A 19,277-nucleotide genomic window follows, 5' to 3' on the forward strand; every position below is an offset into this window, starting at 1 on the left:
ATCAAAAACTCCAAGTATAGCGAAGTGGGTATGAACGAATCACCTACGGAACGCCATGTTTCTCTTGTAGCATTCCTCATCGAAGGGGATGATAATGGCTGAAGATTTCAGTGTTCATAACGCCTCGTCTAAGCAGCATACATATGGAGCATGGTATTTAAGCCCACACTCAAAGTTAGAAAGCCAGCGTGAATATCATACTGCCAAGATAGCGCATAGTTGTATATAGTACTCATCTCTCCCTCATGCCTCTCGGTCACTACCTCCTGGTGACTCTTGAATCCAATTGCTTGTACCCTGGATCATAGTAGCCAGACCTAAAACCCTGAGCTCGAGACCATTGCCTTTACATCTGCTTCCTCCGTGTTCTCTCGCCAATTCTGGAGAAGTTACTGTGCCTACATTAGGCATGATCGGATCCTTTCCTCCTTCAGCATCTTCTTCGCAGCCTTTTCTGCCCGCCTCGTCTTCCATTCTTTATGCCCTTTAGCGTCTGTTGGGAGCTCATCCGTACATAAGGAGGGACTGACATGAAATGATGGCATCCATAGACAAACTTGGAACTTCTGCACCGAGTTCGCTGCCGAATCCCTCACGGGGACTTCCAATTTCTTGACGAGTCCTCGTATATTCTCAGTACACCCCCAGCTTCTTATCTTTGTAGCCAAAATTGAGACTTTTATTGTCCTTTAAATTCACCAAATAGAACATGTGCGATAGGTATCGCAACCTCATCCCGGCGTTGTTCGTAGTAGAACCCCGCGCGTCTCTTCCATGAGCCCCATGGTAGTAAAGCTTCTCAACGACCTATCGAGTTGAATATTTTTGGCCTATAATTATCCTGTATCCAGTTAAGGGCTGCGGCGCATATTCTTGATGTACCACATGTCGATTTTACGGCCGTAGAGCTGCCGCATCCTGGTGCAGTAGACCGAAGTATGAGACCCCTGGCCCCCTTGTAGGCCTACAACAACTTGACAGATTAAATGGCCCAGTGAAGATCTCACGGGCTTAGAGACCTCAGTTTGATATAACTTCACAGTACTCATGAGTAAAAATTGGTTGGCCACTTGAGAGGAATCATGTGTTGGCATGTCGGAGCTGCAGTAAGCTCCAGATATCCATGACAATTGATCGTATATGACTTCTCCGTCCCTCGTCAAGTCCCAAGAAGGAGGTTTGTAGAATGAATGGCTCTGTACAGAGACTTGTCTGCAAATTTTGCTTGACACTCTGGAGAAATCTGTCAGTCCTGCTACATAGAGGTTTGGTAGACAGTCCTCCAGTCACCAAAACGATTACGATCCCCAAGAGTCAGACACGCGTCGGTCAAGTAGAGTCTGTGAGCCCGTGACTATCTTTATATGTAGCAACAGTTTTAATCGACCATTCTCATTATTTTGGTCCGCCTGAAGGCTTGACTAGCTCTCCCAGGGGTAGTTGGAGGATGACTCGCGAATTCTCAACCAACCTCAAGATACCCTCTATGTTTTGTCGCAGCCTGTATTTGTCTTTAGCCCTGATTCGTAGATGACGAACTGTGATGAGCAGTAAATGACTAGTATCTTAGCTCGTCAGAGTAAATATGACATTGGGCTCAGTTCCCGCATACTCATCCAAGAAAGACGGTGACAAATTCAAGCAATAGAATCTTAAGGAGCAACCACGAAAAGAAAGCACTTTAGGCACAACTGCTCAAAGATGAGAGAAGCGAGGATCGGACAATAATATGATAGGAGGTTTTGCAATCTTGTCTATTCCCTTCAAACAGATCAAACACTTTGCCAAAGCCGGGGGCCATTGCGCAGCCGATAATCTTCCAACGCCAGAATAAGAACAAAACTCCAACCGCAGTTCAACCCTTGTTTCTGAGATGTATCCATCCTACCGATGCCAGCTCCTGTTTCTCTTCGTAGAGCTCAAAACCTCGAATCAAGCCTGGTTTGGAGCCTTGAACCCAAGCTTCTGCTTTTGGATTCGGGGCAAAACACCAATCAGCGTCAGGGCAGCCAAAAGGATGGTAGCCCAGAGCTTGAGCTTGAGGACATTCTTGTTGTAGTCTGTCTCGACAGCGGCGACGGCGGTGACGAGGAGCAGGGTGAAGATGGCGTAGCCGCTCCAGCGGTGATACTTCCAGATGGCCTTGGCCTGGTGTTCGCCGCCGTAGAGCTGGGGAGTCGCCCACATGGTGAAGCCCACGGCGTACTGGAGTAGCAGGACGATGGAGGTGATGACGCCCAGGTAGCCGTGAACCGAGTGGAAGTGATCGCCATTGTTTGCGAACTTGTTGTACTCGATGATGGTGACACCCGCCACCAGGAGGAGGAAGGCGACCAGGTTGAGGATGGCGTGGATGCGCTGGCCGATGCGCTTCTGCTCGGCCGTGTGCGTGGGCTGCAGGCTCAAGACGGACTGGGCCAGCGTGAGGATCGCGAGGGACTGCAGAAGCGGGTGCGCTGAGAACAGGATCAATGGCTTAGTGAGGACGCTGGCCCAGATGAGCGCAACCAGCAGCACGATGCCGAGCTGGGCAAGGATGCCAGTGCCTGGCGAAACAGCATGATTAGCTCTAGAAGATGATGTAGCTGAAGGGATAGCGATGGCCTACCGAGGACCAGATTTCTAATCATTGGGACGCCGTCTTCTTGTGCAGCATCGCCAGGTCGGCCAAGGAGCGGTTCAGTCTCGCGAGCTGCGGCGCCGTTGATTTCGGCGTCCGAAGGGATTCGCTCCGGTATACCTGTGGCACTCGCCATCTTTTTAAGCCGCTGCGTGTATCAAGAGAAGTATCGTGTCGGGCCGTGTCGTCAACAACGTGTCTTTTTTAACGTTTGGTGATGCTCAAGGTTCTCGGCAGGGCGGCGCAGGCGGAACCAGAAAGAAGAGAAATAGCTAAAAAGAGCTGTCTTGTCAAAGCTTGAAGAGTTAATGCGGTTCACTTCGAAGCCATCTACTGCCTGCGATTGAGAGCAAGACGTGGATGCCCTGACGTAGATGAAGGGGGAAAGGGATGAGTCTAGATTGATTACGAGTGCACAATGTCTCTGTACATACAAAGAGGCTGTTGCTACCTGCCTTACATGGCTGATTACAAGATTGACGTTGACGTCAATGAATGGCTGTCTCGAGTCTGACCTATCAGAAGCCGCCTTTTTATAAACACTCACGAACCGCGCGGGGTAGTCATGCTTTTCAGTGATAAAGACGGCAATTCCACCATGTCGCCTTGCAATCGCGTCAGGGACAGTGAAAGAAAAAAAAAATCTCGTTATCCCGGGGAATATAAAAAGTGCCGAGGCTGGGGTTACGCGGGGAGGACAAGTGAGGGGGAAATCAGAATCTATTACTCGATATGATCGAGCAAAAGAGCTCCATCGCTCACCGACCCTTGGCTATCGATAAGAGCTTTATCCGTTCCCCCCAACCTGGACCCGCGCAAAGGAGCTTCCCTGGTTGGCTATGAGCTCCGAGAACTCGCCGGCCAAGCCCGCCCCTCCACTCGGCCGTGGCCCGGCCGGCCGGACTATCGCCGCGAAAGGAGCTCAGAGCTGCCAGCGCTGGGCCGCCGGCGGGCAAGCACCTCTTGCGTCTAACCGTTTGCCGCTCTGGGCCCAGACGCGTAGACGGGAATCTGTTGTCGATCAGAACATTTGCCGTGGCGCCCAATAGAAAGAACTCGGAGGAGCAGCAGGCAATGACAGTTAGCCCATCATCAAGATTGGCCTGATTTTCCTCGTCCCGCAGCGGCAGTGGGCGCATCGGAACTGGCCGACCCAACGAGGCTAGGTGAGAGTTAAATAGATAGGACGATCCCTCTGTTTCCTGACGAATCTCACTCACTTCCCGAGTCAGAGCATCTGCATCATATCATCATACCTCTCCTCTCTTTTCATTACCAATCATGGCTTCCATCGCCGACGAGATCGAGTACAAGCTCGATACCGTCGAGACGCAGTCCGTTGCCGCCAATGACATTGACAAGACGTTCCGCACGACATGCATTGGTGAGACCCTCGTGATATGTCGCACCGCTTAATCTTTCATGCTAAACGTGGAACGCAGACCTCATCTCCAGTGCCCTCGGTGGCAAAGTCCTCGGCTTCTCAGACCAATGGTTCTGCGAAGCCACCAACCTCTTGAACCCAAAGGCCCCCATCCGGCAGCAGGGCAAGATGGTCTTCACAGGCGCCTGGTACGACGGCTGGGAGACCCGGAGACACAACTCGGAGCCTTTCGACTACGTCGTTATCAGACTGGGCGTCGCCTCGGGCACCATTGAGGGTATCGAGGTCGACACGGCCTTCTTCAACGGCAACCACGCCCCCGCCATCTCGGTCGAGGGATGCTTCAGCCAGGACGACGACGAAGTTGCGTCGTGGAAGGGCGGCCGGGGCAAGTGGGAGACCATCCTCGGCGTGCAAGAGTGCGGTCCCTCGGAGCGGTTCGGCTGGAAGCTCAAGACGCCCACGCAGAAGCAGTACACTCACGTGAGGCTCAACATGTACCCCGACGGCGGCATTGCGCGGTTCCGACTCTTCGGCCACGCTGTCCCCGTCTTCCCCGATGACAAGGACGCCATCTTCGACCTCGCGGCGGCTCAGAACGGCGGTCTCGCCGTGTCGTGCAGCGACCAGCACTTTGGCAACAAGGACAACCTGCTGCTGCCCGGCCGCGGTAAGGACATGGGCGACGGCTGGGAGACGGCTCGATCGCGGGCCAAGGGCCACACCGACTTCGCCATCATCAAGCTCGGAGCTCCGGGCTACATCGAGAGGTTCGTAGTAGACACGGCGCACTTCAGGGGCAACTACCCTCAGAAGGTGGCGATCGAGGGCTGCGAGTGGACGGGCCACGGAGACCCGGTGGCCGACGCCGTAGCTTGGCGGGAGTTTGTGCCTCCGAGCAAGACGGGGCCGGATCAGGAGCACGAGTTCGCGAGCGCCGACAAGGAGAAGGACCGTCTGGTCACCCATGTTAAGCTTATCATGATCCCCGACGGCGGAGTGAAGCGATTGCGCGCATTTGGCAAGCGAGCTGTCTAGGGTACCTAACTCAGATGTGGGAGCCCAACTTGTATAGAAATCAATGCAAACACAGTTAAACAAGTGTTGATGATGAAAATGAAATGAATATTTGTTAGTATATTATGCAGTGAGAAGACTACTCAATCTCAAACAATTCATGTCTGCAAAGGTAATCTCGTTGACGCAAGAGAATATTCCAGCGTCGTTCAGTGGGTAAGTTCCATGTTGGGGCCACCCAGAGTCAAAGGACCCGGACCGTCTGTGGCTGTGTTCATGGAGCAACTGCCCCCCCGGGACGGATGACGGTTTCTCCAGAGCTTCCAGTCTCATCAGGGACAAGTGGGTAGGTTGCCCTCCACGACACCTCGCACGATATCAACACAACCACAAGGCATCAGTTTGTAGCGCCCAACGACATCTCCCCGCCCAACAGCGGCAACTCGGTTCAAACACGCAGCGCAGACCTATTCACACACCGTATGCGAAATTCATCCTCCGAAGCGACTCCCTCCAAATTCCCATGAGCCATCTGCGGCATCTGGCTCTGCCCCTCCCTCCGCCATGGATCTAGGGGACTCTCTCGGCCCCGACGGCCTGCCCGACAACAAGCCTCGAGCCCTCCCCTCCGACCTCCCCACGTCCCTCGACGACAGGCGACATGTGCCAAACGAGCATCTCGTCACCGAGACCGAGATGTACGATGGCTGGCAAGGTCCGTCGCATCACCATTACCATCGCCACCCGCGCATTTGACTGAAACATGCGCGGGCTGGGCTCCCTCTATTGCCCAACACGTCACTGACGACGCCGCAACAGGCCAGTCCCAGTTCCTCACCACGCCAGCCCTGGCGAAACCCCTCAACTTTGGAAACCTGTCGCTCAACGACCCCGACTACGACGACAATGTCACAAAGGGGCCCAAGGATAGCGACACGCGACTCATGGAGATGCTGGCCGCTCAGGCCGCCCACCACTCTGGTTCGGGGTTTGAAGACGAGGATGAGATTGTGAATGACGAAAAGCTACCAGACTCTGAGAAGAAGGAGAAGCTCCAAAAAGCCCTCAACATGGCTGCCAGCAACGGTGATGTCGAGAGGATCGGGAAGCTATTGAATGGCAAGGCAAAGGAGTATATCGATATAAACGCCGAGGACGAAGACGGAACACCGCCGCTCATCTATGCGAGCTGCTTTGTTAGTTTCCCCGCACACACTGAACCTCAGGTCGCTAACATGACGAACAGGGCCACGAACCCGTAGTGCAGGCACTGATCGAGGCGGGCGCCGACGTCAACAAGCAGGATCGTAATCAATGGACAGCTCTCATGTGGGCCATGACAAACCGACACAAGGGCATCGCGAAACTCCTCCTCGACAACAATGCCTCCTCAGATCAAAAGACGTCATCCGGTCGAACAGCATTCGACTTTGTCCCCCCAGACAGCGAGATGTCGTATTACCTCCACGACAATGGCTACAATATCGGAAGCGCTGGCGTCACAGATGACTTTTACAGCCCCGGCTTTACACAGGATCGGTTCGAGGAGGAGATGGCCGAGAATGAGATGCGAAGGCGGCTGATGATGGAGAGTGCCCGAGACCTCGAAGTTGATCTGGGAAATGTGGGCATGGATGATCAGCCCGAGGTGAGAACTAATCCTGCAAATTGCTTACACAATCTTACTGACCGCATTTCTTCAGCCGGTAGATGAATTCGAGGAGGAACAGCAGGAGTTTGATTGGAACCGCTGCCTCCATGACCAAATGTTCGTCTTCCAGGAGCACGAACTCGACCGGATACTCGATATAATCATCACCAAGATGACGCCTCAGAGATCGCCGTCGCAAAAACCTGTTCCGGCAAACATGATCTTCCTGAGCGCCCGATATGCCCATTACCATTCGAGTCGGGAGCTGCTTGAACGACTCCTCGTCTCAGCCATGGACTATATCAATGACGTCGTTGAGAGGTGTCAGTGGGATATGACCATTCTGGCATTCTGGATCTCTAACGCTACCCTCCTGCTTCATTACCTCAAAAAGGATGCTGGCCTCTTCCATGCGACGGCCGAGTTCCAAGCCCAGCTCGCTGAGCTCATCAACGAGATCTTCATTCTCATCGTGCGAGATGCTGAGAGGCGTCTGGACAAGGTATTGGACGTGGCCATGTTGGATCATGAAACCATTCCTGGATTTGAGGACATCACATTCCAGAACGAGTGGAAGCTGTTCAAGCGAAAGGCTCAGGTCAAGGAAGAGCCCATCGAGAAGCGTTTCCGGCCTCCCTCGCCCAAGCAGCGGGCGAAGCCAGCTCCCAGAAACGTCACTTCTCTACTCTCATCGACTCTCTTTGTGCTCGACCTTTATGACATCCACTCGGTCATCTCGGCTCAAATCATCTCGCAATTGCTCTATTGGATCGGGGCAGAGCTTTTCAACCGCATCATGTCGAACCGCAAGTATCTGGCCAGAACAAAAGCCATGCAGATCCGCATGAATATTTCAATATTGGAGGATTGGGCACGGACAAATAACAGGCAAGCAGACCACTACGAGGGAAGCGACATGCGTTCGTCTGGAGAGACCACCATTGACGCGGCCCGGAGACACCTGGCACCTGTGATCCAACTGCTGCAGTGGCTCCAGTGCTTCTCGTCGCTCGACGCCGATGACCTGGAGGCGCTGGTGGGTACACTCCAGCAGCTCAAGCGGCTCAGTCCACAACAGCTCATCCATGCAGCCAATCACTACAGGCCAGAGGTGGGCGAAAAGGGGCTGCCCAAGAGCGCCATGAAGTATCTCATCGCCATCCAAAAGGAGGCAGCACTTAAGCGAGAGCGGCGACGCAGTGGAATGGCGTCACCGCAGCGGTCGGGTCAGGACAGCAGCCCGGTGACACCCGTCAAGAATCGGTCAAACGGAAATCATCTCGAGACTCCTGGGAGCGCTGCGAGCCCTCCCGAGGACGAATGGTCCGACGACGACGACGCGCCCGAGCACTTGCTTCTGGATCCTGCCCTGATGTTGCCCTTTACGCTGCCCTCAGTGACCGACATGCTCGTGACATATGGCGCTGGATTTGGAGGAGTGAACCGTGAGCGGGAGCGCAAGTACATTCCAACGGTGCCGCCCGAGTTCCTGGAAAAGCTGGAGGTGAGCGGGGGTACTCGCAAGGGACCCATGTTTGGAGAAGCGGACTGGGAGAATGAGGAAGTCTGAAAGGAATACATGGGCCACGGTCATTATAGGCTCAAGGGGCCATCCAGCGAGACGCTCGAGGGCCCAAGGGGGGGACCGCCGGGGGTCTACTGGCCTGCACCAAGGGAGAGTTCTTGGGCACTGTTCCTCGACACCGAGTTGAGATAGGAGAAGCGAAAGAGCAGGGTCTACGAAGCAGAAACCCCCACACGGGCCAGCGTGCGAGTATCAGGTCCCCCGGCGATTCGATTCGATTCGGTTGAAAATTTGCGATGCAAGCTGCAAGGGACAAGAGGAGCGTTGGCAGCGGGGGAGAAGCTTGGCCAGCCATCCCGAGGTGGCGGGCACACACCACACACACATATGCGCCCGTATTGTCGAGGTGGCCAGGACCACGGGGGAGGAAGAGAGCGCCAATATCCGGGGGCATTGGACAGACGGCCGGGAAAGACAGACGAGCGAGGCGAGAGGAGAGGAGAGAAGAAGCGAGGTAGAGTTAGCGCGAGATTGTATAGCTCGGCTCAGGCGTATGGAGTTGTCGAGGTGGAAATCTGAAAATCCCCATGTTTCAATTGCCCATTTTCGTCCCGTGTCGCAGAGCATTGACAAGCCAAGCTGGCGCCTTGGCTCCGTCCGCCTCAAACCCCCATTGATACTATTCCTAGATTACTTCTGGCCCGCGCAGCTAGGCCAAGCTTGAGGCGGAAAGGAGTCGACGGACACAGCAATTGAGCAACAAGCTCAAGCCCAGTGGGCCTGGGATAGCCTAGCAAGGATCGCGTATCCACCAGAAAGACGCGGTGTCGACTAGTTGCTGCATGCACTCAACAGCTGGCACGCCGTGTGCGGCCGGAGGAGTAAACTTTTTTTCTTGTCTCCCCCTTGCCCCGTGTCCCAACGGCCGCGGTGCAGATGCTAGTTTTCTGCTTCCCGCAGCGTGCCATTGTGCGTTGTTCGTGCCCTACATCTGTACACACAAGGGAGCCGATGCACTGGTCTTCCCTGGTCCTTGCAAGACAGACCTGATCCGTTTGTTCCCGGGGGAGGAGGAAGCAATAGAAGGACTGAAGGAAGATCTCACCGCCGCCATCCCGACTCCGGGCATTGGGGTCTCCACTACCACGCGATGAAAAGAAGGAGACGAACGCGGAGGAGGATGCAAAAAGGGTGAAAGCAGCAGGGGGGAGGCTCAACGGGCTGGGCTCCGGGTGGATGTCGGGATGAGTTGGCACACCAGGGCCGGGGGCGGAAGGGAGGGTCCCGGCATGACCTGTGGGAAACGTGGACTGCGGGAGCCCAACGGAGGGAGGCAGAGAGGCATGGGTGGCCACGCGAGAAGTGGCCGGCCGCGGGTTTTCCCCATCCTTAGTGTTTTGTGCTCTCTTTTCTGTGGCTCATGTGTGGCCAACCCGTCATGGATAGACCCCTTCTCGAGGATGGGCCTTTGCTCCTTCAGAGTTTCATTCATTTCGTCCATTTCACTTTTACTGTGTTTTCGGTCCTCTCCGTCCATACCTAGCTAAGCTGACCAGGGCAGACGATGATCCTGGTTCGGATCCTAGCAGGGAAGCTTCGCTAGGTTCGGGAGACGGGTAGATCAACCAGGGCATACGCGGAGGCTCACCAACCATCACCACGTCCCGTCGTGGGAATGGCTGAGACAGGCATGCGAGGCCAGACTGCCCGTGTCTCGGCTTTCTCTGCCGGGGCCAGATCTCTCTGATCTGATACCTATCAATGAAAGAAGGAAAGAAAGTTCAGGTCTGTTGAGTAGCAAGGGGGAGCAGTCCTTTAAGGTTTGCTCGAGGTGGGCGCTGATCAAAGTGATACATGATTAGACCAGCTGGTCAGGGGGTATCGTTGAGGACAAAGGAATTAATTAGTGAGGGGGGCGTAATAGAAGCTTTTGTTTCGAGATTTGAAAAAGTGACAAGACGATGACGGACTCTAGCATCAAGATCGGTCCGAGAAGAGGCATGCCGAAGCAGCCACAAAGAACCGGGCAGGACGCAGTCAGCTCGCGCCTCGACCATCATGGCAAGACGCGGCGCAGGATGACGGGCGAGTTGGTGATGAACCACGTCTCGGGAAAAACAAAGTTTGATCCGGGTCGTATTGTCCAAGATTTGGGTCTACCAGGCAGAATCCGGACTCGACGGAAGGAACCTGATTCAATGGTGGCGGGAGCGTTATCCCAAGTCCCCGAGAAGGCGGCTTTCCTGAGTCGTATCGTATCGTATTGTGTTTGCGTGGTTTTCTCTAGATGCTGCTTTTAGTAAGCCAGCCTGAGCCGCAAGTAGACTTTCTGTATGGTGAGGTGGCTGATGACGGGTGCTGGCCGGTGAGCATGGGTGAATTGAGAGAGTGTCTAGAAAATTTTGTTTTGAATAAGGGGTCCGGATCGTGGAAATGCGCGCAAGCAATGCGAGCGTGGTGAGATGCCAATCCAGTTCAGTCCAGCTCAGCCCAGGGCAGGGCAGGGAAGGGCAGGGTTGCCCAACCCAGCACTGTTTTTGATTGTCGAGATGCTGGTTGGTGTCTCATGGCCGGGTGTCCCTGAGCCTTGCCCTGTCCTGCCCTGAAGTGTCTGTCCTGTCTCTGGCTGTGCTCGTGTCTGCGTCTGTCTTGGTCTTGGTTGTTCTGGGTTGGGTCGCGGGTACCTTGCAGACCCATGCCCTACCTAGCCAACCTAGGTTCGCTCCCCTGCGTATGTGTCCCGCCCTGCCCTACGTGGTCGCAAAGAGGCATGGCCCTATCGTCCAGAACCCCTGTCGGTATCTGGGATGGTCCACACATTGGCGATTGGCTGAGTGTGATAGGTCACAAAACTCTCCCAGACCCGTCCCGTCCACCAGTCAGAGGCCGTTGTGCTCGACGGCAAGACTTGTCAACTTGTCAAAGAACAGGCTTCTGAGCCCGGCCTGCCTTGGCCGTGGATGACCAAGCCAAGGCCGGGGAGCCCTAGGGCCGAGGCGGACATCCAAGCTCCACCCTGTCTGGCTTCGAGAGGTTCTTCTTGTTGTCTTTGTCCTCGTCTTGGTCACCCCCTTGCAGCCAGGAATGCAACAGGCTTTGGCAAAAGCCTGGTCTGGCTGAATGAATGACACTGGGCTGGGTAACGGTGGGTGTCTCACCAGATCCGATTGAGATGAGGGAAAGGAAACAGGACGGAAAATCCCCCCATCATCTGAAAGCCTCTTAACTCTATCTGTCCGGGGAACGGATGGAGGCAGCCTGGGGGAGGCTATCGACTGGTCCGGTTCCTCACATGCTTTTTGGTTGGGTGGACTGGACGTTACCGGCGGCGCTCTCCCGCACCTAAACTGCCTTCTTAGCTGCATTATTACGCAGGAAGGGTTGCAATGCGTTTGGCCGATGGTATGCCTCACGTAGATTGTGCAAGAGGGAGAGAGAGCCGTGATGAATGGGTATTCCTCAGAATGTCCACTGAGAGACCATAGGTACCTGAACCCAAGTCTGGCCTGACCTTGGCCCCGGCCCTGGTGCGTGCGCGTGATGCGTCAGGTACAGTACAAGCAAGACCAGACCGTACGTGCGTGACGAGACGTTGATGAGTTGTTAGGCGTCCTCACCTCGGGCCAGCGTCGTCGTCGTCTTGGATGAGGAGCCCTGGCTGGCCTAGTGCGGGTGCAGGCTGCCAGCTGCGTTGCGGTGTGGATAGCGGCCATCCAGATCGAGCCAGAGGGTTTTCACCGTCTCGCCGCCTCGTGCGTCTTTTGCATCCTCGCTTCCACTTCCGATCCTGCTGGGCCGGTCCACCTGGATCTATGGAGTAACGGGGACGTGCCTCGACCAACGGGAGGCCGGTGGATGATGTGGCTGTCGCTGGATGGGTAAAAAATTATGTCGTTTTTTTCTCACTCACTGTGAGTCTGCGTGCGTTTGACCGGCCTGCTCGGTCACTTGGTGGCCCTGGACGCAAATCCCGAGCTAAAAAGATGTAGATGCGTGTGTGCGTGTGTGTGCGTTTGTAGTTATATGTATAAGGAACGCACGGCGACCGCGCGCTCTGGATCGTCCGTCTTCTTGAGTCTCACTCAACTTCGTGCCTTCCTCTTCAACCTCGACCCGGCCCTCTCACTCTTGGCCTCAGCTCAGACTGACTCGACCTTCGGATCCCGTGTCTCGCTTCCATCTTCACTTCCAGCCTCATCCTGGAAAGCAATTTAGCGGTCGAGTGTTTAGTATCCATCATTCAATGTTTTGCCCGCCTTTCGACTCACCACTACCGCCGCTATTATCAACCAATTCTTGGCTCTTGCCCAACACACCTGAATCTCTGCACGGCTGCTTCGCTTGTTCGGATCTGCGAGATTGCCCTGTCTCATCCTATCCAGCCAAAGTCTAAGACTTGCGGACTTTGCCCTTGGTCGAGGCTGCCAGCTTGGGACCCCAGCGATTTTTGAGAGTCGACAGTCTCAGTCTGGAGGGGGTTTTTCTTCTCCCTGGACAAGGCGTCATCGACGTCAGAGACACTCGAAGCCTCTCCCTTGGATTCCTTCTTGGTTCCCGAACGCCTGGTCCAGAGAACGACCTGTCCGTTGTTCCTCTATAACATCCGCCGTTGGCCCTCCCCCCTTTGCCCAGGTTCCTCTCCTGGTCTTTCTGCCCCAGCTCCCTCACTTACCCCAAGCTTCGGGCTTTGGTGTTTGTGTTCCCCGGCATAGCACTGCTCCCTTGCATCTGCTTCTCTCACTCGACCTCCCTCCCTGCCGGGGTCTCACTGACAAACATCACACAATAAGAAAAAAGGTTGCCACCTCGTTGACGACCGACAGCCACACACAGACACTTGGTGCGGGTGACTCGATCTCTACCTCAATAGCGCCATTGTCAAACTCGACCAAAGAAACGCCATGTTGCCGCCCAAATTTGGAAATGCGCGGCACCCCACGGAGCGCCGAGCCAGCTTGAGATACGACGCAAGCCTAGTGGGCATGCGATACGAGAAGACTGTCCCGGCAGAGCCTCCGATCCCAATCATCTCGCGGAATCCCACCCGACCCTCGCGTCGGCCTTCATCTTCGTCGGCCTCGTCCCACAGCTCCTTCCACAGCTCCTACCACCGTCCTGTCGTTGTTCCGCCTCCGGGCAGCATCGCTCCGCCGACCGAGGAGCACCCGGCTCTGCGAGGCACGGCTTCATCTTCACCGTCTCCCCGGACGTCCCCCGTCTCGGCATCGGAGGAGTGGAAGCGGGACTCGGGAGTTGCCAGGGCTAATTCCACCTCGACCATCCACGAAGAGGAGGACGAGGACGACTTTGCGGACTCGCTGTGCGAGCAGGCTTGCGGTAGCATCGCTGTGGTGCCATCTTCAGTCTCGTCTCTGGCGGCGTCGGTTGTGTCGCGGCCCAGTACGACGGTGCGGCACATGGATGATCCATTCGTGGACCAGAATAGCATCACCGCTCCTCTAGAATCGGTGTCCAGCGCCGCATCGTCTGTCGTGTCCAACGCTGGCTGCACCACGCCGCCTCCTCCACCGCCGGCGTCCCACTCGCATCCTGCAACACCCACTCGAGCCAGCAGGGCTCTTCCTATCCCCATTCCCTTTTCCAAGTCAGCCAAAATCCCTTCTTCCCCGTCGTGCCCTGCTCCGGCTGCTACCTCGAGCTCCTATCCTCCTGCTCCCCCTCCTCCTTCGACTTCATCCTCACCGCGTTCTTCTTTTTCCACTTCTCCCCGCAAATTCGTCAAGAGCCTCAGTTTGCGGTCAGGGCAGCGTCTTGGCAAGAAGAGCCTATCACAGATGCTCAGCACGCCAATGCAGCCCCTGTGGCGGGGCTCCTCCACCCCGGCCTCCAGCACCTCCAGCGACTCGAGCACCCCGACCGGCACCACCACGTCCACCGCCGCCGCTGCCCCTGGCACTACGGCCAGCGCTACCGCCAACGCTACAGCCACTGCTACCGCTATGGCTGGGCCCAAGCAGGCGCCATCGTGGTCCCCCAAGGGCTCTTCCCGTTTTTGGCACAGATCCCGGCCCTCCACTAATAGCACTACCACCTCGGCGGGGACCATTTCATCTGATTGCGATCTCCCCTTCCTCCCCCTCGACGTCTCCATCCCCTGTGATAGTCTTCTTGATGATGGCTTCATGAACTCTGTCACCTTCTCCAACCGCGGTAGCATCATGTTTGGTGCTCAGGATATTATCGCCCTCGACGGCGCTGCCGACCAAGACAACAAGTCACTTGATCCACTTGATCCCTCCCCCGCGACCACAAAAACTGCTATCGACAACGATGGACGCGCCACTCCCACAACACCAACCGCTCCCTCCCTCACTTCTCCCACAACGCCGACTCGGGTTGCCACTCCTACGACGCCCGTGTCGCAATCTCTTCCTCGACCCAGCGACGAGTCCAACGACATGAATAAATCGGATAGGAGGGGTTCCCCTCAGGGCCAGATGTCGCCCCCCGACATTCGCGTCTTGGCCGCCGACGTGGAGAAGGAATCTCAAAAGGTGAGATCGCTCTATACTGTTGGCGATGGTTCCCGCGGTGAGCCCGGCAAGAGGCACTCGTACTGCGAGCGTCTCGAACCGACTCCCGAGGTCCCGTCCGAGGAGAATGAACTTGACCCGTATGGTTTTCCTTTGACGTCCCAGCTTTGTTCATCTTGGACTGTAGCAATGCTAACTCGCCTCCCCATTGTGTAGTGTTCGCGGTCGCCTTTCTCCAGCCTGGCAAATGCCCGCGTCTGGAAGTACTTTTTCCCCGCGCTTTGAGACGCCCGGTGGACTCGAGGATTGGGCTGATCTTGAGGGCGCCCACGTTGACCGATACGGATTCATTACTGTGCCGCCACCAAGAATCGGCACCCCGACAGAGACCAGATCTGCATCCGGCTCGCCTAGAAGACGTAACGTGTTACTGAAGCGAGATGCATATGGTATATCGTCAACACTCAGCGGTCGGCGTACCCCAACGAGGAAGGTCTCTGCCAGGTCGCTGAACACACAGACATCTGAACTATCGCTGTCAACGTCGCTTCGGTCGTCTCGATCCGTCATTCGTCAGGCCAGTAACCTGTTGCCCCATAACCGCGACAGGCGATGGATGGACGAAGCGGGGGATATGCTCAACCAAGCGCCAAGCCTCCAAGATATTGTCGACGAGATTCAGGCCGAGAAGTTGACGGAGGTGATGAAGCGCAAGGAATGGGAGAGGTCAGAAAAGTGGAGGAAAATGGCCAAGGTCGTCCGTAAAGGCAGCGAAGGCCAAGGCATGGAGTTTGAGTTTGACTCCAAGAACCCGAAACTCATCGAGAGAACGTGGAAGGGTATCCCCGATCGATGGCGGGGAGCGGCGTGGTGGTCCTTCATGGCCACCAGCGCCAGGGAACACCAGGATTCGACCGCAGAGGATCGGATCGTGGCCGAGTTTCATCGGTTACAACTACGGAGCTCGCCGGACGATGTCCAGATTGACCTGGACGTGCCTCGGACAATCAGCCGCCATATCATGTTTCGACGGCGATACCGAGGCGGTCAGCGACTGCTATTCCGTGTCCTTCACGCCATCTCGATATATTTCCCCGAGACGGGCTATGTACAGGGCATGGCATCGCTGGCGGCGACGCTGCTGTGCTACTTTGATGAGGAGAAGTGCTTTGTCATGCTGGTGCGAATGTGGCAGCTGCGTGGACTTGCACGTCTCTACCGCCCTGGCTTTGAAGAGCTCATGGCTGCGATGAGCGACTTCAGTACCAACTGGCTTAACAAAGAAGTCGCAAGCAAGCTGGTGAGTCGAGTCTATTGCTCCTTGATGACGCCGTTGGCCGGCGCTAACGATTTCAGGTCGAGCTCTGCATCGATACCACGGCATACGGTACGCGCTGGTACCTTACTCTATTTAACCTTTCCGTCCCTTTCCCAGCGCAGCTGCGAGTATGGGATGTCTTTCTCCTATTGGGCGACGACACGTCTGCACCAAGCGACTCGACGGCGCCCCGAAAGCCCGGAACCAATCCTCCCTCATCAGGTGAATACGATGTCTTGCATGCTACAAGTGCGGCATTGGCTCAAGCCTTGCGGGAGGTTCTGCTAGACGCGGAATTCGAGAACGCCATGAAGGCGTTGACGTCATCTATACCCATCAAGGATGAAGACTTGCTCATGAAAGTGGTCAAGGCGGAATACAAACAACACCACGGCAAAAAGAAGGCGTAGCTAGCCTTGCTGCCATGACTCTGGTCCAACGAGGACTCTCTCCTTTGTCATAAACCTTCTTCCCTTTGTTCTTTGAGCTTTATCCCCTTTGTAATTTGCACGGAGCGGTGTCACGATACCCAGCAGGGTGCTTTTTTGTCTGCTTTGCGAGCCGCTCGATACCCCTCCTCAAGCTCCGGCCTCTGAGGAACCACATGCCTAGACGAGGCCCAACCTTTCCTTTGTACGCTGGTCCATGGCATATGAGACGTCATGGATACAGAAAAAGAAGAAGGAGTTATCTGTTTTGGTGGTCGATAGCGTTTGGAGCCATGGAAGCTAATTCTATATACCCCCTCCTGGCACTGCTTTGCTTTGTTGTCTGCTTTGAGGGTTATGAGGCTTGGGATGGGATAGGATGGGATCGTATGCTACGGGATGGGATGATACATGGACACGCCGACAGGTGCATCAATGCACGTCGGAAAGAATTGAGGAAATGCATGATCAATTGGGGAAGAAGAGTGAGGGGCAAAGTCAGAGGTTGCGAAACGAGATACGAGGAAGAACAAAGAGCGATGGCGGGCTGGCGCTTGATGTACGCCCGGCGCCTGTCTCGTCTGTCCTATTGGAGTAAATACAGCACAAAACAGCCATGAGCCATTGGAGCTGTGGCTTGTCTCATCATGTCGTCTCATCATATCATCCATTGTCATGCTTATCGTCTGCTTTGGTGACATGGCTCTCAGCCTTTTCTGCAGCCCGGTAGCATCGACCAAGGGAATCGACTCGAGGCGAGGGCGCCAATCTGCGATGCATCCATTGCACGCGCATTAACACGCTCGCTAATCAACAATAACAATAACAAAGCTGCAAGCCCACGCTCCCTTTTGGCTAGGATGCATGCAAGAGCCCGAAGCGAGAAGGGGGGGATGGAGGGGGGTAGAGGGAAAGAAGGAAAAAAGAGTCTGTGCTCTCTCCCGCCCACCCATCTCTCTTTGTCTTGTCTTGTCTTGTCGTACCTTGCCTTCGCTTACCTGCCGTGACGATTACCTGTTTTGGTCTTTACCTCCGAGGCGCGTCCCGGGGCCGGGTCCGGGTCCGGGGAACACGGAGCCCAACAGGTCGGAAGCGGGCTCGGCGAAGTGGGGGTGTCAGGTGAAGAAGTACCTGTATCGAGGCTGTTCTATGACAGTTTCCATATCGCTCTTTTTTTTTTTTTTTTTTTTTTTTTTCCCTTCTTCTCTCTCCGTGATTCCAATCCCTAGTCATCTTCCCCTGTCATCATTTTTTCTGTTGAGGAGCTGACATACTCTTTAAAGCCCAACTCCCGAAAGAGGGGGTGTGTAAGAGAGATACCAGCATATGCAATGCAACGGCTTGGCGATGGACGATGGGGGGCGATATGTGACCAAAAAACACACAACACATGCAGATTGAAAAGAATAAGGGTTGAAGAAAGAAAAAAAAAAAAAAGGACCTGCGGGAATGACGATAACTGGAATATGCAATAGTTGAGCCGTGTTATAGCAGAAAAAATACCACTTTTCTTTTCTTTTTCGGTCGTTCCCAGCCCGCCACTTTTCCTTGACTCACCCCTTTGTATCAGATCATCACCTCATCCATGGGATCTCAATCGCATCACATCGCTCATCCCACGCGTATTTATCTCGCCTACGCAAGCCACCAGGTTCTCTCCTCGGCCGAAACTGAAAATGGGGCTAAAAAGACAAAAAGGTAAAAACAGGGTCTGAAACACCATTTCTCGCTTCAGGTGCATGTGTGTGCATCTGTGTGGCTTTCCTGCTAGGGTCCCTTTTCGGGGAGGGCTGAGGAAGCGTGGCTGGGCTTCTTTCGTATTCTTTTCCATCGTGTGGTTGCAGTTACAAGAAGTGGCATCTAGATTTCAGGCCTTGCTCCAATCCTCACCCAAATGCTTTTGACTTTTCCCCTGATTACGAATTTGTGGCTTCTCTTGCAGGAACAGAGGAACTACCGACCACCACTAGAAGTGCTCGGCAGTCGTTGAATCCGATAAGCTTCGGCCCATGTGCTTCCATCTTACTTGGTTAATCCAGACAAAGAGCATCGCCAAGTAACTCGCTTAGCTCTCGTGCTCGTACTCACACCTCGTTGACGGGCTCTGTTGGTCAGTGGCCATCCAACATCAAGCAAGACCCAAACCATCGTAAATATACGCCTTGAATACTGTCATGCATTCCTCGAAGCCGCGAAACTTCATCTTCCTGCCCGGGTCATCCCCGCAGGGTATCTATAGTGTCCGTATGATCCATAGTCGTCATCCCCTTCTTCCATGTCCTTTTCGAGCCCAAGCAGGCCAAGCTCCATGCACCAAACAATATGCGTACAATCCCAATCAAGACTCCTTCCTCCGCCATGTCGATATGGATCCATGCTGAGAACTCCGCTTCCTTCGAGTCCGCCCATTCTTTAACCTGCCTTGTTTTTCCTTGGCCTTCCTGTTCCTGTCCTATCCTTTCCTTTCCTTTCTTTCCTACCAGAGTCATACCAATAGAAAGATGCAATTAAAACATGTAGTTCCTAGAGTTGCGCCTTGAACCTCTAGCGGTAATAAAACAGAGCCAACCCATTGTTTGAGCTCGGAATCGAATTTTGATAGTAGTAATCGTGGTGATAACGGGGGGAATTGTTTGCCCAGCTGGAGTTAAACAGCATCATGTCCACGACGCATGGTAGTCTGGAATGTTGCTCTTCATTCCAGTCGTGGTGGATCCCAGGTGCGTTGCCCAGCCGAGGCAAGCACACTTCTCCCAGTGTCGTGAATAATTTTGATAATCTCGTTATTGAACGTCGAGTAAGTACCCATCGAGAATGATCGACTCCATCTGCGAAAAAAG

General features: G+C 54.8%; 4 protein-coding genes across 4 annotated transcripts; 3 read left to right on the plus strand and 1 right to left on the minus strand.

The window, feature by feature from the left end:
* Positions 1–1,932: 1,932 nt before the first annotated feature.
* NCS57_00572900 (uncharacterized protein) lies at positions 1,933–2,756 on the minus strand (the record flags this gene model as incomplete). The annotated part of the gene is made up of 2 exons (XM_053055641.1): positions 1,933–2,546; positions 2,609–2,756. The coding sequence occupies 2 exons, from the start codon at positions 2,754–2,756 to the stop codon at positions 1,933–1,935; spliced, it is 762 nt and encodes a 253-aa protein (XP_052914596.1).
* Positions 2,757–3,901: 1,145 nt separating this feature from the next.
* Positions 3,902–5,042, plus strand: NCS57_00573000 (Allantoicase; the record flags this gene model as incomplete). The annotated part of the gene is made up of 2 exons (XM_053055642.1): positions 3,902–4,004; positions 4,063–5,042. 2 exons carry the CDS (start codon positions 3,902–3,904, stop codon positions 5,040–5,042), a joined length of 1,083 nt encoding a protein of 360 aa, XP_052914597.1.
* A 543-nt stretch (positions 5,043–5,585) lies between these two features.
* On the plus strand, positions 5,586–8,242 carry NCS57_00573100 (Dilute domain-containing protein; the record flags this gene model as incomplete). The annotated part of the gene is made up of 4 exons (XM_053055643.1): positions 5,586–5,736; positions 5,841–6,217; positions 6,268–6,669; positions 6,725–8,242. 4 exons carry the CDS (start codon positions 5,586–5,588, stop codon positions 8,240–8,242), a joined length of 2,448 nt encoding a protein of 815 aa, XP_052914598.1.
* A 4,856-nt stretch (positions 8,243–13,098) lies between these two features.
* NCS57_00573200 (Rab-GAP TBC domain-containing protein) lies at positions 13,099–16,419 on the plus strand (the record flags this gene model as incomplete). Its single annotated transcript, XM_053055644.1, has 3 exons — positions 13,099–14,831; positions 14,908–15,991; positions 16,048–16,419. 3 exons carry the CDS (start codon positions 13,099–13,101, stop codon positions 16,417–16,419), a joined length of 3,189 nt encoding a protein of 1,062 aa, XP_052914599.1.
* Positions 16,420–19,277: the final 2,858 nt, after the last annotated feature.

Source organism: Fusarium keratoplasticum, chromosome 4 (assembly GCF_025433545.1).
Source record: "Fusarium keratoplasticum isolate Fu6.1 chromosome 4, whole genome shotgun sequence".
Lineage (NCBI taxonomy): Eukaryota > Fungi > Ascomycota > Sordariomycetes > Hypocreales > Nectriaceae > Fusarium > Fusarium keratoplasticum.